The sequence below is a fragment of the Muntiacus reevesi genome, chromosome 2 (assembly GCF_963930625.1).
Source record: "Muntiacus reevesi chromosome 2, mMunRee1.1, whole genome shotgun sequence".
NCBI classification, from domain to species: Eukaryota; Metazoa; Chordata; class Mammalia; order Artiodactyla; family Cervidae; genus Muntiacus; species Muntiacus reevesi.
Window position 1 is genome coordinate 167703325 of NC_089250.1, and position 22567 is coordinate 167725891.

Consider the following 22567-nt stretch of genomic DNA (forward strand, 5'->3'; position numbering starts at 1 on the left):
TTATTTTCTTGGGCTCCAAAATCACTGTGGATGGTGACTGAAGCCTTGAGATTAAAAGACGCTTACTCCTTGGAAGGAAAGCTCTGACAAACCTAGATACCATATTAAAAAGCAGAGGCGTCACTTTGCTGACAAAGGTCTACCTAGTCAAAGCTATGGTTTTTCATGTATGTATGTATATATACATTCCAGTCATGTATGGATGTGAGAGTTGGACCATAAAGAAAGCTGAGTGCCAGAGAATTGATGCTTTTCAGTTGTGGTGGTGGAGAAGACTCTTGAGAGTTCCTTGGACAGTGAGATCAAACCAGTCAATCCTAAAGGAAAACAACCCTGAATATTCATTGGAAGGACTGATGCTGAAGCTAAAGCTCCAATATCTGGAGCTACCTGATGCAAAGAGCTGACTCATTGGAAAAGACCCTGATGCTGGGAAAGATGGAAGGCAGGAAGAGAATGGGGTGATAGAGGATGAGATGGTTGGATGGCATCACTGACTCAATAGACATGATTTTGAGCAACTCCAGGAGATAAGGAAGGATGGAATCCTGGTGTGCTGCAGTCCATGGAGTCTCCCAGAGTTGGACATGACTGAATGACTGAACCACAATAACAAATGTCAGAATAGTCAAATAATTCTTTTGTTGTTGTTTTTCCCTGAATAGGATTTAAATTTCACTGAATTCTTTTTCTGTGCCAAATGAGGTGATCATGTGATTGTTTACTATTTCCTCTTGTTAATGTGGTGAATTAACTGATTGGTTTTTGGATGTTAAACCAGTCTTGCATTTCCGGAATTACCCCCAGCTTGGGTTATTCTGTGTAAGAAATGTGAAATCCACTAGCCTGATGTTTTAGACTCTGGTGGACTTGAGGAATGCCTGGACATGTTTGTCTGTCATGGATGCAGCTGGATGTTCGAATTTTCAGGGAGCCATCAGGAGGGCAGCATGAGGCTCAGAGAGGGGTGGGGTTGAGGAAGAGACCCTGCAGGGGGTTGGCATTCTGGCCCCTCATCCAGGTGGGCCTCTGGCTGCTCATGTATCGGCCGATTCTGAGCTGCTATAGACCCTGATGAGGGAAATGGGGAAAATTCTAGCTCCATCTCCTAGGACTGTTGGGAGGGTTGAATTAGCTGAATATGTGACTTGGGCTTCCCAGGTGGCTCAGGGAAGCTCTTAGCCCACTGGCTAGCCCAGAGAATATTCTCACTGTCATTACTGTCATCATCACCCTCACCACCATCACCATCAGCTTCATCATCATCACAACCATCACCGTCATCACCATCTTCATCTGCCGTATCATCACCATCAGTGTTATTAAAAGTCTTGATGTGAATAGAAGCCCTCATCTCTGATTTATGAACCACAGTTCTTTCCTTCTGTTCCCAGGCAGCCTTTTTTTAGGTTGATCAGGAGACTGAGCAGAGGAGATGACTTTGGCTTTTCAGCATCTCTGATGCATATAAGCTGTGTGGAGCATGGACCATGGTGCTCATTTTTTATTTTGGAAGAAAAGATCCATGTGCTTCCTCACTCTGGGCTGCTGCTGCCTCTTTTGAGAGAAAAAGACAAAAAAAAACCAAAATCCCTCCCCTTCCCCAAAAGAAAACAAACCTGTGTCCTGAGAAAGGAGCTTCGAGTTGGGTCCATCTCCCCCTCCGTTTCCCATTTCACTTTTCACACAAATAACAAGTTAAGCTGCTATGCTGGACTCTGCGGTCCAGGATTGAGAAGTTCACGTGAAGGTCCATTTATACCCAGCGACACCCGTCTCAAGTCAGGCTATTAAAAAAGGCAAATGGCTTTGAGGAGGGGGAATCGATTAAGCATACGCCCACCAGCCAGAGGGAGGTGATGGCCGCTCTCTCCGAAGCTGTGAATGGAAGCGTGATGACCCTGTTCTCTTGCGGGGGTGTTCCCGCCTCTTAACAGACCAGAGAGATAAAGAAGACAAACGTCAGGAAGGCCGCCGTCTTTGTGCCTTGTGTCGTGTAAAGACATTTGAAAACCCAGATGCCATCCATCATCAGTGTCTTTCGTAAAGGAGAAGATGCCTCTGGTCCTTCTTGTCTCGGCTGTTACCCGCCACTTCCGAAAGAGGGGCAGATTTGAAGGGTCAAGTGATCAGAGTAGGGCACATTCTTTTACACTGAATACCTTTGGGTTTGTTTACGAAAAAATTCACTGCATTGTTCTCATTTTTGTATCACCCAGGAATTGGGGACCCTCAGCCCTCAGACTCGTCCGTTTCAGATGCTTGCACTTGGGGGCCCTGCTCAGCGGTGAATGAATCATGCACAAAAGACCACCTTTAGATCGTTTTCCGCGTGTCTCCTTGTATGGGTTTCCTTTTGCTGCTGTAGCAAATTACAATATAAGGGGTCTAAAACAATGCAGATGTATAACCCTACAGTTCCGTACGGTGAAAAGGATCAAGGTTGCGGCAGGCAAACCCGTGTTCCTGCCGGCGGCTCTGGGGAGGGTCGTTGCCTCGCCTTCTCCCGTGTCTCGAGGCGCCAGCATTCCTTGCCTCGTGGCCCCTGCCTTGTTCTACTTGGACCTGTGCTTCCGTGGTCACGTCTCGTGTGACTCTCCGGTCTCCCTCTCATGGAACCTTAGGATTACCCTGGGACCCCCCGGATAACCTCGGACCAGCACCCCCATCTCTAGATCTCTAAGTGCATCTCATCGGCCACGGGCCCAGTTGCCTTACAGGGTTCTGGATTCTGTGAACGTCTCTGGGGCCATTATTCTGTCTGTCACATTTTCCCCGCCCTCCTGCTTCCTTGTTCAACACCGTATCAATATATAGTCAAGTCTTTTGATTTGCCTTTAAACGTGGGATTGTTGAGGCTGTGGGCAGGGCAGCCAGTGTTGTGGTTCAGGCTCTGCTGTGTCATTTGAGGCCACATGGCATAAACCCTCTGAGGCCCCCTTCCCCTTCATCTGTGAAATTGTGCGTCTTTAATGCTCATTTCATTATCAGGAAGATCCCCTGGAGGAGGAAATGGCAACCCTCTCCAGTATTCTTGCCTGGAAAATCCCATGGACAGAGGAGCCTGGTGGGCTGCAATTCATGGGCTCACAAAGAGTTGGACACGACTGAGTGACTCACACTTTCATAGTTAATTGTGGAATGTCTCTAACCTTTGTTTTTAAGGTTGTTAATCAATTGAGTTTATTTCTTTAAAACTCTTTGTGACCCTATGGACTGTAGCCCACCAGGTTCCTCCACTACTTTTATTTATTTATTTATTTAATATTTATTTATTCGCATGCACCAGGTCTTAGTTGCAGCATGTGGGATCTAGTTCCCTGACCAGGGATTGAACCTGGGACCCCTGCATTGGGAACGCAGAATCTTAGCCACTGGATCACCAGGGGAGTCTCAGAATTGTTTCTATTCGTGTATGAGCTTTTCACAACTGCCTTTCTGCCTACTTCAGAGATGGAGAGGCCACTACTTAAAGGTTATTGCGTGTGGGCCTTACAAATTCACGTGGACCTGAATGTATTTACAGTGGACGTGTTCATTTTCTTTTATTTGTATTGTTTTTGACATGTTTATTTTTTTTCTGCATCGGTAATAGAATAGGCATACTGGCAGGGATGCTGTTAAGAATGGTGATAAATGCATTTATGGTTTCTAAAGGCTTTGGAAGTGGTTTTTCGGGGCTGGGAGAGTCTGGCATATGTTCTGAGCTTCCTTTCTCTAATGCAGTTATTTCTTGTTAAAGATTCACCATAAAATGCTAAATAAACTTAATAACTTCTAATAACCATTAATGTCAGTTGAGACCATTTAAGTTTTACGAATTTGGGTGAAAATATAGGAAAATACCTGGGAAAATAGAATTTTCTACGTATGTATGGTTACTGATGTTTTATAATTTTTGTGTTCATGTGATAACCTGCTCATTTTGGATTTTTTAAAAAGGATTCTGGTAGTAAGAGAAGTCATAGCAGTAAAAACAAAATACCCCCAAACACAATAAAAAGATTTACAATTTACTGAGTGTTTACAGCTCAGATGGTGAAGAATCTGCCTGCAATGCAGGGGATACAGGTTTGATGCCTGGGTTGGGAAGATTCCCTGGAAAAGGAAATGGTACCGCACTCTAGTATTTTTGCTTGGTGAATCCCATGGACAGGGGAAGCCTCATGGGCTACAGTCTGTGAGGTTGCAAAGAGTCAGACACGACTGAGCGACTGAGCATGATTGTTTATTGGGGGCCAACACATTGCATCAAATCAACAGAGCCGTCGGCAGCATTGTTTTCTTTAAGACACAGAGTACTCGTGCGCTCCTATGAGGTAGAAATCAGTCTCCTTATTTTACAGCCGGGAAGCTGATGAGGGAGGTAGATCCTTTGCTGGAGGCCACTCGGGTCTACAGGGATAGAGGTGGTACCCTGCCTATCCTCTCTGCTTCCAGAGACCACAGGCACATTGAGTAGCTTGGTCATGGGGCTGCAACAGGAAGTGTGCCGTGGTGCTGGGTATTTTTGCAGAAAGGGGTTGAAAGAGCCAACACATACTTGGAGCTGGCCCTCTGAAAGAGGGGGCATTGCTGGGAAGACCCCGTTTGTGGGGAGGACTAAGGAGGGACACACAGGGATGGCAGATTCAGGGAGAAGTGGGGATGGGGACCAGGAGCGTGTGGCTGGAAGGAAGGCCAGGTGGCCGGTCAGGTGGTGGAGGGCCCCCCATGCTTGCAGGAGAAGTTTGCACGCCACGTGATCAGGGAGAGTTACAGCGATGGGCCTGTTAACAGTGCCTGTGAAGGACAGTCTCGTCCAGCAGGGTGTTCGGGATGGATGGGTGAGAGTTTGATCCTGCTCGAGGAAATGTTTTGATGAGTTTTATTTACTTCAAGTCTGAAAAATCTTTTAAGGTAGAATCCATTGGGAAGGAATAACATCACTGTAATTTTTTAAAGTGAGAGTGGGCTAACTGAATATTTGGGAGTTTTCACTGTGGTATTTCCCTTTATCAACATTCTTGAGCAAAAGCATAGCCTGAATTTAATGGAATGACTTTTGCATGCTCAGCTAGGAGGAACAGAACTGCTTTATGTCAGATAAATGTTTGGGATTTCAGACATGTGTTGTGTATTGTCAGTTTGAAGGATTTCTTCTTAACATAAGACATATTTTTGCCTATTTGATTGTAATGTATTTATTTTGGACTTAATAGCATCTTTGGCTCTATGATACTTTTAAAATCAATTTGATTTTCAAGGAATACTCAGTCCATGTGTCATTGACTTATAGACAGGAAAAAGTCATCTAGTAGGAAAGTCTGTAAGTGGAAATATAGTTTATGAAGTGATAATTGAAATGTTGTTGACAATAGCTTCAGTTTTCTTCCTATTATAAACGTTACTCTGCCGTGACAAGAAATGAGGTTCTCATCCGTGGAACAATGTGCATGCACCTTGAAAACACTGCGCTAAGTAGAAGAAGCCACAGGCTTCCCTGGTGGCTCAGCTGGTGAAGAATCTGCCTGCAATGCAGGAGACCTGGGTTCGATCCCTGGGTTGGGAAGATCCCCTGGAGAAGGGCATGGCAACCCACTCCAGTATTCTGGCCTGAATCCCTGTGGACAGAGGAGCCTGGCGGGCTATAGTCCATGGGGTCGCAAGGAGTCGGACACGACTGAGCGACTCGGCACAGCCCAGCACAGAAGTCAGACACAAAAGGATAATATTCTGTGATTCACTGCTAGAGTGGCTGGAGCAATCAGATTCACAGAGACAGAAAGTAGGCTGCAGGTTATCGGGGCTGGCAGAGGGAGGGGTGAGGCATTACTGCTTCATGGTTATGGGGTTTCTGTTTGGAGTGATGGAAAAGTTCTGGAAATTGATCGTGATAACGGAGCTCAGCATTATGAATGTAGCTCATGTCACCGACGTATACACTCAAAAATGATTAAAAAGGCAAATTTCACATCGTTTTGCCACAGTAAACCACTTGTACTTGCCTGGTGTCATGAGTGGTTATGAATTTCTTCTACTTTAAACGGAGGACCCTTGAAAGGAAAGGCTCCTTTTGTGGATATCAGAGAGGATGAGCCTGGCAAAGGCAGACTATTTCAGTCTTAAAAAGAGGCAGAAACAAGACAGCTTAATCTCATCTTTACTAATAGCTTCTTTGCTGTTTTCTCTCTGAACAGCTTTTTATAACTATGATGCTCGGGGAGCGGATGAACTTTCTTTACAAATAGGAGACGCCGTGCACATCCTGGAGACATACGAAGGTGCGTATTTATTTTGGTGTTTCCTTTCACAGCTGGTGTGGTTAGGACACTTTCAGAACCTCATGGGCCAATCGCTACCTTGTTAGGAAAGGACTTAACTGCTGCTTTTCTTGCACAATGGATGCTGTGTCAGGAGCGGGCAGCGGTGAGGTTTTCTGTTATTGAAGTCATTTTTAGACAAAATTAAGATGAACTTAAAATTAAACTCCTAAATTGTTAACTTCCAGAGTTTTCTGTTGAAATGGTCGTTTTCATTATTTTAAAACACCATTGTTTCCTTTCTTTGCAAATGAATGTATATATATCTTGACTGTTAATAACTGAATGCTTGAAAAAAGTTTTTTTTAAAAAAATAAACTTAAGGTATTTTCGCGTTTGGCTCAGTGTTTTGAGGTGTCTGATGTGAATGGTAAGACTTTTTATGTTCTCACTTAGACTTGTTAACAACTTGCTGAGAGGAACCAAAATTATCATGTCTTAAATCCTTTTTAAAAAAATCTGTGACCCCATTTTCTGAGGGGTGAGCAGAGATTGTTTCCGCTACGTGCGATGTGGTCCAGTGAAGCAGTTGTTGTAATTATCCGATAAATACCCTGGTAGGTGACAGTGGTTTTCCAGTGTCCTTGGTTTTTCAGGCAGTTGGTTTTCATATTAGTGTTTCGCAAATCATTAAAACGGGACCCCTTTCATTTTATGCTGTGGTTTATCGCTGCACAGAATAGAAGCAATGATGGACTTGAATGTTAGATTCTTCACATCTGGATCTTTTGTGAGATTGTGTGGTAGCACTGGTGGCTCTATTTCCTGTTGGAAGGGTGACTCCCATGTAACAAAGGAAAAAAGAGAACTGATTAAAATTGGTAATTCCAACAGCAAAATTGCTTTCAAATCGGGTTTAGCCACACCCCTCCCAGGAGGAGGTGGGCTTGAGGAGCGGGGAGAGAAAATTGCAGACATCCCGTAGTAATCACAGATTGAACTTCACACTCAGTCTTCAGAATCCTCTTTGCACACAAGTGACGCCTCATTCGGCTTCTGCATCAGGCAGGCTGCAGCTTGCTCCCATGTTCCTGGAGAAGCACAAACCCATTAAAACACCTATGTCCATGTCCCTTCCTTCCCCATCTGGCTTAGAATTCCATTTCATTTGCACCTTTTACCCTAAAAAACGTCCCACTGGGGGTGGAAATCGGCTTCCGTGGCGTATGCCTGGTAGCGGATGTGATGCAGAAATAGACATGCTCCTTGCCATGTGAACGAGTAGCTGCTCATGGGTGCCCTCTGCTTATTTTCAGTTTTTATAGCTGACAGTTGGGTTGCCTTGTGTGCCCCCAGTTTACATGGCCAGTGGCTGGGAGGAAACAGAGAAATTAGCTAGAGGTTAAGAATCACACCTCTCATTTCAGACACTTGTCTGATCTCGAGGGAAGAACGCTCTAATATATTTTTTAAATTTCTGCCCCGGGTCAGCTGCATTTGAAATCCTGGTTAATAAACAGTGGACAGTGATGTCATTCCTGAATAGATAGCAGTTTCCTGTGCAGCCTGGGCAGTGGGGGCCGTGACTTCTCGTTCTTTGCTTCGTAGGAAGAATGCACTCTTTAAACAGGAGAATCCTTTGACTTGTCGATGATCCTTTGTACATTTAACTTAAACAAAAATGGTGGCAGGCATTGATGTTTTGGCCAACATCATGATAAAGGAGTCTTTAGTGAGGATCTGGTTTCTGGGCTCATCCATCTTCCAAGTGCTGATTACAATATTCCAGTCTTTGCAAAGACCCTGTAACGGAAAACCAATTCCCCTTCTTTGACAGCACCCTTTTTGGTTTTAGTCACAATCCGATCAGAGAAATGTGTGTGGGGAACACAGTTTTGCTTTTGGGAAACTTGGTGGCTTGATTGTCATTGGATTACAATGGAATAATTGTTTTCCTGCTCTTTGCTCTCGTTCTGTTTAAATTTTGTGGATTGTGTTAGCCTGTGGCATTCTCTTCTTCTCAACCCCTTCCACATTTTCCCCCTAAGAAAATTTATTTCCGTTTGTCAAATTTCGTTTTCTTTTTCTCTGTGATCTTGTTTAGGGTAGGATGCTGCTGAGATTGCTCCAGAGAATATGATTTCTAAATGATCACTCCTCATATTCAGGGTCAGAGAACAAGTTTACCTGCAAGTTATGGTTAATTTGTCTGTCTCAGGCTCATGAGGGCTTGGAGCAGAGAGCAAAGAAAACTTTCCAGGTCACTGTGGAGGTGGGCGGAACTTTGAGGGGTCCTTTTGGGTATGTCCCTGCCTATAAGCAGTGCCCAGGTCAGACAGGAGAAGTGAACCCAGATCGCCGGTGTTGATAAAGTGACTCTCCAGTGCTCAAGCAGGTGCGGGTCCTTCCACCTGCTTATTTCCAGAAGGATCTCCAAGGGGTGTATGCTGTGCTGAGGGGGACGGCAGCATTTCCCCCAGATTAGGAAGGTGCTCTTGTGATAAAAACACAGCGCTCTAACTTGGTTCAGATTTTTCAAAGCGATCATGATCTGTTTTCTTCCATGACACACCTTCATCCCTTTTCCTTCCACGAGCATCCGTCAGCGGAAGGTCTTGTGAAGCCCGCCTCTGGGTGTCCTGGGGCGGATGTAACAAGGGGTCGCTCGGGGGGACGTTTAAACAATAGGAATGGGTTCTCTCACAGCTCTGGGGCTAAGGGTTCAAGGTCAGGGTGTCGGCAGGGTTGGTAGCTTCTCAGGGCTGAGGACGCGAGGCTGCCCCACGGGTCTCCAGCCTTCTGCTCGTTTGCTGTCCTCGTTGGCGTTCCTTGCCCGCAGCTGCGGTGCCCTGGTTTCTGTCTTCAGGATCATGCGGCGATCTCCCGCTGCTTGACTGTGTCTATTTCTCCTTTTTAATAAGGTGATGTATCGGATTAGGTCCTTTTGTTTTTTTAAAGGGCAATTCCTAAACTACTTCAAATGCTTCTGTTTTTATTTAGTTTTGGCTGTGCTGGGTCGTCCTTGCTGCGTGGACTTTGCTTTGGTTGCAGCGAGTGGCGGCTGCTCTTCGCTGTGGTGGTTCTCTTGTTGGGATCCCCAGACTCTAGAGCGCGTGGGCTCAGTAGGTGTGGTGCTTGGGCTTAGTTGCCCTGTGGCATGGCGCATCTTGCGGGACCAGGAAGTGCATCCGTGTCCCCTGCATGGGCAGCCGGATTCCCCACCCCGGTTGCTGCTGTTTGGTCGCTACGTCATGTCCACCTCTTCGCGGCCCCATGGACTGTAGCCTGCCAGGCTCTTCTGTCCATGGGATTTCCCAGGTGAGAATGCTGGAGTGGGTTGCCATTTCTTCCTCCAGGGGATCTTCTCCACCCAGGGATCGAACCGGGATCTCGTGTGTCTCTTGCATTGAGAGATGGATTCTTTACCACTGTGCCATCTGGGAAGCCCCTGTCTCACCTGAGCCCCAAGCTTTTCCTTAGGTGTGTCCTAGCCTTGCTGCTGGGGGCTTCTCAGATGCTGTGTGAGGGGATCTCTGCAGAGGCTGCCCTGCCCACCCGCCACCCACCTCCCCCCCACCGACTATAACCTGGAGCCATCCTTGGAGACTCTGTCCGAGCACTCCTCCCTGGGCTCTTCGCTGACACCCGCCCCCTCCTCCATTCTGTCTGGTCCCGTCTTCATTGCTACCCGCCCTGCGCTTGCGTGTGCATGCGCTGGTCCTTCTGCAGGAAACGCTCTGCTGTGCACACCGATGTGGCCGCCGTCTTCCTGGGCGGGATGGGGCCCTCCCTGACCTTGAGGACCACGTCTGACCTGTTCTTGCCGTTGGGTGGGTGTCTCTTGTTTGGAGCTGGTTGGTTGAACCCTGCCTGGCAGAAGGGAGTCAGCCTGTTAATTCGACGAGCCATGCATCGCCCTGCTCCTGGCTCCATTCTGCCTGGCCTGTCCACCCTCAGAGCAGCAGCCAGATCATCATCCTCTCATGTCCCCCTGCTGCCCTCCATGAAGCCTTTGAGGGGTTGTCCTCTCTCCTTGATCCCCGGTCTCTGCCCTTGCTTTTGGTTTGAGCCTTGCTTGTCCTAGGGGAATCTACTCTTGGAGGTTAGAAATAATTGCGTCTAATCTATTTCTGCATTTGCTATCTCTGGTGAGGCCTCTTGCACACAGTCTGGGGGCTCAGTTGCTGGAAGGAATAACATGCAAAGATTCTTGAGAAGGGAAACCCTAGGTTTTCTTTTTTGCTTGGGAAAGCCGTTATAAGAGAAACCATCGTCTATTATCACAAAGGAAAAGAAAAAGTCTCCTCATCTTTTTTTAATCCCTCCTGGGAAACCCTTCTGCTGTGTTTGAAGTGAATTTTTGTGTTGTCTGTGCTGGCTGGCATGCATATATTTCTGTGTATATAAATGTGGTTGTAGTGCTCATTTGGCTCAGATGGTAAAGAATCTGCCTGTGCAATGCACGGGACCTGGGTTCAATCCCTGGGTCGGGAAGATCCCCTGGAGGAGGAAATGGCAACCCGCTCCAGTATTCTTGCCTGGAGAATGCCACGGACAGAGGAGCCTGGAGGGGTTACAGTTCATGGGGTCACAAGAGTCAGACACGACTGAGCCACTAACACATGCAAGCGCTCATTCTGTTTTTACTTTTTTTATCACTGCTCTGTTCTAAGACGCAGCCCTGTTTGCAAGCGTTCTTTCTGGCCCTCACCCCTGTGTGTGACCCTCACGTTTCACTGACCACCCCCCCCCAGGGATGGGCACTCGTCCTGCCCCTCGCCTGCCCCCTCGGTCATGCAGCTGTGGGCCTCCTGTGTCCGCCCCGCGGAGCGCGGTAGGTGTGCGAGTGTCTGGGTACGTGGCAGCTCCGGGGCGCGGGGATATATACTCTGGGGAAGAAGGGTCCTGCCCACACTGGTTATGCTGTCTGCCTCACTCTCTGTGCCCGGGGCTGCTTGAATCCTGCGGTGTTAGAACTTTCCTCACTCTAGCGAATTGTGTTCTAAACTGTCGATTTGATATGTGTTTCAATCTGATTATTAGTAAGTTTGACCATCTCTTCATTCATATATAAGTCTTTTGGGTTTCTTCTCTACAGTGTTTATAAACTTTGCTTATTTTTGTCCTGGGCTCTATCTTTTTCTCTTTCCTTAGAAGTATTTCCTTACATGTTCTGGGACATTCATCCCATGTCAGTTTCAGGAAAGAAAGGGCATGGTAATACTGAAAATACGGGAGGGATAAAATCACAGGAAAGCGGGCAGTCCTCTACGTTAACTACGGCCTTTTGAACAGCTTACTGCATCGACCCTGTCTCTTTTTCCGTTTCTCTGTCCATGAACACGTCCCAGGTGGACACTGATTGTGGCTGGGCAGATGGAAACCTCCCAGGGAGATGGTGGGAGGCTATCAGGAGATAATCCTCCAAATACGCAGCAAGACCCCGACATGCTGTCTCCCGTGTCCCCTTATCACCGTGTAGTTGCCTTGTCAGGAGTGAAGTGGGTTCACTGGTCGAATCTCAGTCTTAGCAAATCCTTCGCAAGACTCCTGGCGATTTGCAGCTTTGTTTCTGAAATGCGAGGAAAGCATCTGTTCATAATCCCTGGAGGATTTTAACTCCATCACTTCCTGCTTCCACTCCTCCTCTGGTTGTTAAATCATTGCTGTGGAAGAGGTGTCTGGTCATTGGTGGAATACAGGTCAATTTGCAGTTTGTTCACGCGTCCATGATTTCCAGCATTTGACGGTTTGTTACTTTATGATTGGTGACTTTGTTGAGTCGCTAAATCATGTCTGACTCTTTCCGAGCCTATGGACTACAGCACACCAGGCTCCTCTGACATGTGATGTCCTCCACCATCCCCTGGAGCTTGCTCAAACTCATGGGCATTGAGTCAGTGATGCCATCCAACCATCTCATCCTCTGTCGTCCCCTTATCCTCCTGCCTTCAATCTTTCCCAGCATCAGGGTCTTTTCAGAGTCAGTTCCTCACATCAGGTGGCCAAAGTATTGGAGTTTCAACTTCAGCATCAGTCCTTCCAATGAATATTCAGAACTGATCTCCTTTAGGATGAACTAGTTTGATCTCCTTGCAGACCAAGGGACTCTCAAGAATCTTCTCCAGCACCACAATTCGAAAGCCTTGATTCTTCAGCACTCAGCCTTCTTTAAAACCCTAGTATTTAGTCAGTCTCTGGGAGCTGACCCAGCTGGTGCTTCCCAAGTCTGTCATTCTGCTGGGGGGGGTGTCCTTCTGCTCCCGGGGAGCATAGTGGAACTTGTCTAGGCTTTTGATTGCCTTTCCTAGAGCGAGGTGGCCTGAAGCACCCTCGAGTGTTTTGGGAGACATTCGGTGTGTGGCAGAGTCGGTGGGGGGTGAGTGACCAGCCGTGGACCCCTGAGCACTGGCAGGGACGATTTCTGCCCTCAGCATGAGCGGAGGGCCGAGGGTGTGGTCAGATCCTGCCTGGCATTGAATGTCTCTTCCACTGGGCATTTGCCTCTGTCTTCTGCTGTTTGCTTGCCCTCCCACGTGGAGAGAATGGGAACTTGAATCTAGGCCAGCCCCTGAGGGGGTAGGTGGGCCTGTGTTCCTGGGCCTGGTGCTTCCTGGTGGGGGTCGATTCTTCGCCACAGAAGCACTTTGTGCGATGTGACTGTTCCAGGGTAACCCCCCAGGCCCCTCTGCATCTCGAAGGGGGAGGAAGTCAGCTCTCAATAGGATTTCTGTTGTGTTGCCGCTGTTGATGATCTGAGGGTGTTGGTATGTGCGCTTGGCAGTGACCCTGCTCCATCCGGCGGAAGGACAGACAGGAAAATGCGCACCCCGGATCCTGCCCAGGGCTCCGAGAACTGGTTGCTACCCTCAGGACCCCTGCGGCCAATGGAGACGAAGGAGCTGGAGCTCTTTGTGTGAAGCACCTGCCCAGGCGTCATGCCTGGTTTTGAGATGATCTCCACAAACACCCAAAGCATCTCTGTAAACCTTAAGATGACTGAATTCTATGACAGGCTGACCGTGGTTCTGCAGATTGGGTTCTTGGCAATGGGAAGATGCTGTTAGGACTCTGTAATGTCCCTTTCACTAACTATTTCACCTTTGTGTTTGTTTAGGGTGGTACAGAGGTTACACCTTAAGAAAAAAGTCTAAGAAGGTAAGTCTCTATTATTAACCACAGTACATATTCCTTCATAAATCACCCTAGGAGAAGAAATCAGTTCTGTCTCATGGAGCCTAAGCATTGTCCTTATACATCTCTTTATCTGAATTAAGAAAATACGTGAAATGTGGGCTACCCTGAATTGTTTTCTTTATTAAAATTTTTTTTAAAAACTTTATTTTTTAATTGAAGTATAGTTGGTTTCCAATGTCGTGTTCATTTCAGGCATATAGCAACGTGATTCAGTTACACAGACGTATATATATTTCTATTCTTTTATAGATTCTTTTCCATTTTTTTTTTTTTCTAGGTGTCCTCTTTTTTTAAATTTTTCAGTGGGTTTTGTCATACATTGATATGAATCAGCCATAGAGTTACACGAATTCCCCATCCCGGTCTCTCATCCCACCTCCCTCTCCACCCGATTCCTCTGGATCAGAGTTCCATACTGTGCTTGGTTGGAACAAGTATTGCTGTTGGCTATCTGTTTTATATAAGTAGTGTATATATGTTAATCTCAAACTCCTAGTTCATCCCTCTCGCCCCCAAATGGTTTTCTGAACAGCACATGTATGCAGAAGTTGTTCTTTTGTGCCTGTGAGCGAATGGCTAGGCTGTGTGGGGTGATGTTGACCTGTTGTCCTGAGAGCTGGGACCGTCTTTTACTGGTAGAATTCTGCCGCCTGTTGAAGAACAGGTTGTGTAAGAGAGTGATCTGGGTAGACTGACTGCTGCTCATGGTTTTCAGCCTTGCGTTATCCTTGATAAATTCGCAGATCTGCAGCGCTCATGCCGGCTTCTTCCCTTCTTGCTTGTAATTATTTTTATACCACTGACGTCAGCTGGCCAAAGAAAGAGGTTCTGCCTCCTGGACAGTTTGCATGTGTGGTTGTTTGAATTTCTGGGGCGAAGACGTGCAATTGCCGCGGACACTCCCGTACGTGGTTCTGTTGTGGCTTTTCCATTCTTAGCTTCACAAAACCTAATGATGGCTGTTCCGTTTCACTCTAAGCTGTGGTTAGGCTGTCCACGTTACCTTATAAAATCTAATTATGCTTGACAGATGGTTCCTTTTGCCTTTGTTTCTTCACTTGGCCTCTCATTATCTCCTTATTGGGCTGGGCTCCTCCTGGCTGCTGAAGGCCAGCTCTCCAAGCGCAGGGCCTTCTTGCTCTGGTGTTTCCCCAGACTCTCTGCAACCAGGCCCTGCTGGACAGGCGAGAGGTGTCCGTCCTCTGTTCACTGTCACTTCAGAGGTGTCCAGGCTGAGCTCTCTGGAGCTCTGTCCTGATGGGAGAGATGCTGTCAGGGTAACCTGCTGAGCCAGCTCTGCAGATGGGAGCCAGGACCTCCATCCTGACGCTGCCGAGCTCAGACTGGGCTGTGCGTCTCTCATGTCCGATGACCTGGAGTCTTGAGGTCTGAACGAGGGAGATGCCAGCATGGTGGCTGGAGGAATAGCTCTCTCCAGAGAAAGTTCTGTTCTTACTCTGATTGTCTCTTCCATAATTTGGGGTTAGCAGATGCGAACTAGTCCATATAGGGTGGATAAACTTCAAGGTCCTACTGTATAGCATGGGGAACTGTATTCAATATCCTATGATAAATCATAATGGACAAGAATAGGAAGAACAATATATATGTCTAACTGAGGCACTTTGCTGTGTAGCAGAAATAAGCCCAGCATTGTAAATCAACTATACTTTAATTAAAAAAAAAAAAAGAATGCTTTCCTGCAGATGAAAACCTCAGTTTCATCTGAGAAAGCCACAGTTGAGGACTTTATTGAGCTGGGCAGGGGCTGTTTATTGTTCCGTCTGAAACCTTCGTTAGCAGTTGAGGAAACTGACAGATTAGAGACGCTGTGATTTTGCATTGACCCACCCAGTTCAGGCAGCGGCAGAGAAGGGACTTGACTCCCGCTCACCCTGACCCTGGGTTCTGGAAGCATCCTCTTACCATGAAGGTAACAACATCCTCATTGTTCACAAATGAGCTCTAGATCTGGCCAGCCCTGATCACCCCAGCTGAAGAAGTTGCTCATTTCAAGCCTCCAGGTGCATCCAGCCTCATTTTTCCACTGTCCCTTTTGTGACCCCATGATTGTCGAGAGCAGCTTTACTGAGACTGAGGGATGTCTCTAGCTGTGGACGTGGCATGGACGAGACTCGTTTCTTTAGGTACCCCACCCCCCAACCTGTGCTCACCTACTGACATTAAATGCGCACCCGGCGCCCATCCTGGCGTCTGGAGGTGTCCCCGCAGCTGGTCCGCCTGGTCCTCTTTGTTGCCCAGCCTCCGTCTTTCTGTCTGACTCCTGCCCTCTGTGATAATTCTTGTTTACGTGAAGTGCAGCCTCTTTCCTGGTAGACAGGAGGAGCGGGTACCAGCGGTGCCCACTCCCTTTCCAAGCAGGATGAGTCGCGTGGTTTCTGGATCTCCTGTGTCAATTCTTTGGGGCCAGAAGCCTGGGAAGCCCAGTCAGAAGCTCCTGTTTCATAGCAGGTGACCCTTCCTGCTGCGTGCCTGGCATCTCAGGGAGCCACACCCTATTTGTCTTCTGCTGCTCGAGACCCCCGCGCCGCCTGAGACCCCCGCGCCCGGGGCCCCACGCCTGCCCTCCAGGTGCTCACCTCACTTCCTTCCAGGAGGGGAGGTGTGCTTGCTCAGGAAGCAGGTCCAAAACTCTTGGGGAAGCTCCTGGCCCTTCACGTAGAGTGCCCGGGACTGACAGTCCTCAGGAGCCGTCCCCTGAGAATTGTCTGTTGGGCCTTGTGTGCTGTTCTCTTGGGGGTTGCTGAGAACCATCTTCACATCAACTGATGTCCCCCCACCGGAGCCAGGCAGGTTGGGTGAAATGTACCTTATTTTTGTATTTTATCGGACGGCCCCCTCTGTTTGGAGATTGATGAGAAAGTCTCTGCGGGTCAGGTAAGTAGTCAGTACATATGTGATGATCGACCATGTAAACTCGCTTTCTGTTGACAATTTTAGTATTTCAAAAGGAAAGAGCTGTCAGAGGTCGTCATCAGAAATTGTTTTTAGGCATCAGTTGACTTTTGATCTGCCTGTGTCTGAAGTAAAAACAAGGTGTGACCTACAGAGACACTGGAAGGCCCCGTGGGATTTTTCCTTTGCAAGCAGAGTGCATCTGTTTTCTTCTAAGACTTTTGCAGCCTCTTTGAAACACATGCGAATTCAGTTGCCATCTTTCACACTTTGTTTTCTGTGACGTGCTGTGACTTAGCATAAAGGCTTACAGATTTAATAGTGATCCAGTCATCCCCACCTCCACCTTTTTGGCGGGGGGGTGGGGGGGGTGGGCAGCTGTTTGATTGGCAGTCAGTACTCATATATCAATACTATAACCTCCTGTCTCTTTTTCTCCCAAAGGGTATATTTCCTGCTTCGTACATCCATCTTAAAGAAGCCATAGTTGAAGGAAAAGGGTGAGTCTGGTCTTGATGTTTAAATGAAGTCGTGCAGTGATTGCATTTGACCTTGCTGCTTTTCGCAGGGCGACTTTGGGGGTTGGACAGTGGGTGCCTTTGATCCAGGGTGACAGGAATTTAGGGAAGGGGGGGGAACTTCTGATCTAGAGCTGTCTACAACATGGCTTTGAGCCTTTAGGGAGTCTTCAGTCAGCACTGGAACCACAGTCAGCCTTCTAGAACCCCATGTGGGTCCCTGCTTCTTCCTCTGCGAGCCACCCATCTAGCAAAGGCTGCACAGCCCCCGGCCCTGAATCCATGTTTCTGGAAGACTTTGCAGGATGTGATACAAATTCCGTGGAGAGAGAAGCAACAGTTGCTTGGTTGGGGTGTGTGTGAATTTACGTTTGCCTAATTGTGATGTATGTTTCTTAGAGGTCATAAAACTGATGTATAAGATCATTAAAAGGACATTTGTAGAACAGGAACCCATTAGGCGGGAATGGCAAATGAATAGCCAGGTGTGAACTTGCAGGAAGGAAGAGTAAAATGTTTTCCTTTTTTGTCTCTGCTACATCTTTGCACTCCATTAAGTATGTAAATGATAAAATTACTAATCATATGATTACTGCATAATCACATCTCTGCGGCTGATTGCGAAATTGCTTTTCCAGGCAACGTACTTTTAACATATGAGAAGGACTGGGTTGGGCTCTGAGGTTCCATGGTGCATCATTAAAACAAGGAAAATAATTTAGAGGCATCAATGTGATGACCTGTAAGAGGGTCTTTTTTTCTACTGAGAGATTGTTTTGCAGGTGAAATTTCAGGGGGAAGTAAAACAAGGAAAGTTTTGAAACTTTTTACCCTAATCTGTGAACAACATTGAATAAAATATTTTCTTGATGTATTTTACATCAGTTTGTATCAGGATCAGTATGGATGTTGGGCTGTATAGGAATCATTTTTTTTCAATGCCCGTTGATGTACACAGATGAGTGTATGTGAAATGTAATTAGGAAGAGTAATAGAAAAGGGGATAAGGGACTGTGTTGATTTCTTGATAAGTACAGTCACGCCCCGCCAGACAGATGGACAGGCAGACATTGGGTTAAGACTGAGAACCAGTTGGCAGTTAGTCCAAGAATGGATCAGACCAGTTAAGGAAGGAAGGTAAGAAGGATCCAGAGTGGAGATCAGGACTCAGTGGGTGAAGTGAGGTCCTCTCCACGTGGGAAACTGAAGCCTCATTGAGCCCCAGGTCCCTCCTGGCCAGCGGGGAGAGCCCAGTGGACCTCACATGGAACTCAAGCTCTGTGAGATGAAGGCAGCCCAGCCGCTGACAGATGTCTTCACGCTTTGAGTGGAGGGGCTTTGTAAGGATGACATCACAGAGCGAAGTGAGCCACACTTCCATCAACATCCTCAATGGGAACCAGTCATGGCCTGTGAGAGAAACTGAAGATGTCCCATCAAAGGCTTGTTCTTAAAAGCGCTCCTGTGAGGGGCGGTCTCCCATGCATCCCTCCCTGGTCCCTGCTGCTCCCGCTGGTGCACGTGGTCAGACCTCTCCAGAGGGACTGGCCCTCTCTCACGAACTCCTGTGTTTCTTCCTTGGAGACCCCCCCCGGCCCCACCATCATTGAGTCCTTGCAGCCCTGAATCCCAGTTGTGAGCTACAGTCAGGGTCCTGCCCACAGGTCTGGGCCTCGGGGACCTATTTCAGTGCCCCCTGGACGTTGCATGTTGGTGGGAGCCTTGTCTGTTCAGGACCTCTGGGCCCAGGTGGTCTTCCTTCCCAGGCCACCAAATTCGGTCTCTGAATCAGACCCAAATATTAGGACTCCTGCTTAGTGCAATGCCTGACCCAGAGCAGGTAACTGGAAAACAGCAGTTCATTGGATAAAAAGCAATGCACAAATAGTTAAGGAGTCAAGAATAAGGCAAGAGTTAACCTTCTGGGGTGGAGAGACAAGGGAAAGAGGATAATCAGAATTGGGGACCAGGGCACCTGTGGACATTGGAAAGCTGTAACCTTGCCCATATTTTGCCAAGGATAACCGCTTCATGTATTATCACAGAGTGAGTTTTAGGCAGGATGAAAATATAAAAAAAAATTTATCTTATCCCAAGCCTGCATTTTAATGCCACGCAGATTGGTGGTAATTTATGGCATCTGTAAAATAGATGGGTACACATATTATGAACACACTTTCCACTTGTCAGACCTTGACGTCCTGATGGGATATTATGTGCCTCCTTCATCTTACCTTGGCGTGTGAGGTAGACGGCTTCCACGAGGGTAATGTATGAGCATTCTCGGGCTCTGTACAGAAATATTGTCACTCTTAGAGACGGATGAAGACCTCCGTGGGCTCGGTCCTGTTTGTATGTTTTCTCTCTGTTGGCTTCCATGTTGCGCGCTGTGGCCTGCGTGTGAAATTGGCAAGGTGCCCTTCTGTTTAATGAAGCCACGGCTGTCTCTGCCCTTCCTTTCCTCCAGGCAACATGAAACGGTCATCCCAGGCGACCTGCCCCTCATTCAGGAGGTCACCACGACCCTGCGAGAGTGGTCTGCCATCTGGAGGCAGCTCTACGTGGTGAGAAGACGGGACTCTTGTGGGTTTTTTTTTAATGGGAGGGTAATTGCTTTACAATATTTTGTTGGCCTCTACCATACATCTGCATGAATCAGCCACAGGTGATTCAGTATCTATGTGCCCTGGCTCCTGAAACGCCCCCTCCCATCTCCCACCCCACCCTACTCCACTAGATTGTCCCAGAACACTGAGTTGAGTTTCTTGCGTCCCACAACACATTCCCACTGGCTATCTATTTCATATGTGGTAATGTATATGTTTCCGTGCTGTTCTCTTAATTTGTCCCCCTCTCCCCTTCCCTCTCCTCTCCTGTGTCCACAGTTCAGTTTTCTATGACTGTGTCTTCATTGTTGTCCTGCGGATAGATTCATCAGTATCGTCTTTCTAGATTCCATGCGTGCTGTTGCTTCTGTGTCTGAGTTTATGTGACCCTATGGACTGTAGCCTGCCAGGCTCCTCTGTCCATGGGATTCTCCAGGCAAGATTACTGGAGTGGGTTGCCGTGCCCTTCTTCTGGGGATCTTCCCAACCCAGGGATCGATACCGTGTCTCTTAAGTCTCCAGAATCGGCAGACGGGTTCTTTAACCACTAGCACCAACCTGGGAAGCCCCTAGATTCCATATGCATGCGTTAATATATGATATTTGTCTTTCTGACTTACTTCACTCTGTATAATAGACTCTAGGTTTGAAGATGGGATTTTGAATCAGAGTTTAGCAATAGAGAATGGTCTTTTTTGAACCCTGCTGAGCCAAAGGTTTAGTTTTCCTTCTTCTGGGACCCTCAGAAGCAGAACGTGTGGGAGCGAGTCTTGCTCGGCAGCCTTGCCCCCCGTAGCCTGACCACCCTCGGGGACCGCGACCCTCCCACCAGCTCTGTGTCACATGCAGCCGTGCTGATTGCAGTGACGTGGCTGTCGAGGAAGGGGCCGTGGGTTTCACCTTTCCTTGTACTGAAAAGGGAACTGGGCTGCTTTTAGACTTTGGAACACCGACTGAGGCCACCAGAGCTGGCGTTCCCTCTAAGTTTATATGTCGATCGTGAAAATGAAAATCTGCTTTTAACCTGTCGCAGGTGCATCTTCACGGATTCAGTAGAGGGTGATGGCTGCTATCAGCCATTGTTTGCCTGTAGATAATGCCTCTTTCCATTTGAAGAAAGTGACATGGTCTTCGAGATCTCAGCGTGTCTGTTTAGACTGAGGCAGATGGTTTCCATTTTGGCTTCATGTGAGACACCCAGTTCTCCGGATTGTGAAAGAAGTCTTATTAATGCAACAGGGTTGGGGCCCTGACACCTTCCATTTCGTATCCCCCCGGGGCATTTTCTTTGCACATAAATTCATATTTACAGATTACCTTTTGTTAGGTCTGTATTCCTCTTAAGGGTGTTGATTCCTCATCTGTTGTCAGCGCAAAGCTTGGACGCTGGAGGGAAGGTTGTGCGTCAGTTTCTGGGGAACATAGAAGACTTCTCAGGCCCACAGCTGCTCTCTGGGCAGCCTCATTGCTTTTGATTATACAGTGGTTTCCTATAAATACACAGTAATAAGCAGTTACAGTAATTGTTCATCAAATGTTCTCAAAAACCTAGAGGCGTAAAGTTAACCATGAATATTTTGTGTAAATCTGAGCAATTTTGGAGTCGATATTTCATGTTACCAATTTTTAGGCAAAAATATGGCAAAACAAACAGGAGTTGATGCTGACTAATATGTTGGTGGACACGGTTTTAGTCATACAGCTCCTTAACAGACACTCCTAACCATCACGTGGTTTCCTTTTTTTAAAAAAAAGTCTACCCTTGCCTCTTAGGGGTTTACACTGTTAGGTTTGTGCAAAGCCAAAGAAATATGCTTATTATACATATGCACATGTGTTTTTGTTGCTTATAATATTTTTATATGTTTCCCTCTGCTCTGTGGCAATAGACAAGTTTAGGAAATTATTAAGGATTTTAGTTATTTGATAATGCTTTATGAAAATAGACAAGGAGAATTGATGAGGGAAACAAACATAATTTTAGAATAAACCATTAATTTTGATTATTTAGTTTTCATTTAAGAAGTCAAGATTACTGGATTCCCTTGGTGTTTCAGTAATTAGGGTTTGGTGCGTTCACTGCTAGGGCCCAGGTTCAATCCCTGGTCAGGGAATGAAGATGTTACAAGCCACATGGCATGGCCAATAAATAATAAATAAAGAAGAATTTAAGATTAGGATGATACTAACACGGAGAACTCATAGGATGGAAAATAATCTTTTAGGGTGTGATGGGATGAATGAGTGGAGGGGATCCTAGAAATTCCTAGAAAGAAGGTCAAATGCTATAAAGAGTGGAGGTGTGAAGCTCAGCTCTGCAGAGAAGACATTATTTTAAAAGATAGCAGTGACCACATTTACATTTTTTTTTGGCACCCTGACATTTAGAATTTTATCTAAATGTCAGATTTACATAAATCTAAATCTATTTATAGATTTAGTTTTTTAAATTTAGATTTATAAATCTAAAACTATTTATAAGTCTGAATAGTTGGATTTCACCTAGATTTCTGTTCTTGGAAAGAACCACTGGGTTCGTTTTCCTTTGGTTAATCCTTCATTTTCTTGATGAATTGTTCTCATGCTGTTGCAAAACTTGCTTTTCTTTGTACCATCAAATCCCTCGAAATATGTAGAAAGTGAGAAGTAGGTGTGAAGCTTGAATCTCATGTGTGTTTCCCTTTTGGTGTAAATGCACCAGGAGCTTGTAGATCCAGATATTGCCTCTTGCAGAAGCCTCTCTGCACGTTCAGAATGCACCGCAGCCTGGGGCCAGATCCTCGTGCAGTCAGCTGACAGCCGGGGCTCGGGGTTGAGTTTCTCAGTGCTGAGAATCATCGGGGCGAAGGGCGTTCTGAAGATTCCTTGAGCAAGACCTGTAGACTGGGCCCTTCCTCAGGGAGCTTCAAGGGTTGCCCATTCCTGAGACTGGAAGTTCACAGGCTGGTTTTGGGGCTCCAAGTGCAGATCCTGCCCTGGCCCACTTTGGATGCAGGGTTGCATTCTCTGGAACGCTGGCCTGAATATGGAAGATTGTCCATTGTTTTTGTACCTTGTAATCTTTTCATGTGTCATGGGAACTAAATTC

General features: G+C 46.9%; 1 protein-coding gene across 2 annotated transcripts in view; it reads left to right on the forward strand.

The window, feature by feature from the left end:
- Nucleotides 1-22567, forward strand: part of DOCK1 (dedicator of cytokinesis 1) — a 545628-nt gene that overhangs the window by 50787 nt on the left and 472274 nt on the right. For both annotated transcript variants that reach the window (XM_065923534.1, XM_065923535.1), the window contains exons 2-5: nucleotides 6180-6263; nucleotides 13360-13400; nucleotides 16800-16855; nucleotides 19341-19437. In XM_065923534.1, the coding sequence (XP_065779606.1) occupies nucleotides 6180-6263; nucleotides 13360-13400; nucleotides 16800-16855; nucleotides 19341-19437 (278 nt within the window). The remainder of the gene's footprint in view (nucleotides 1-6179; nucleotides 6264-13359; nucleotides 13401-16799; nucleotides 16856-19340; nucleotides 19438-22567) is intronic.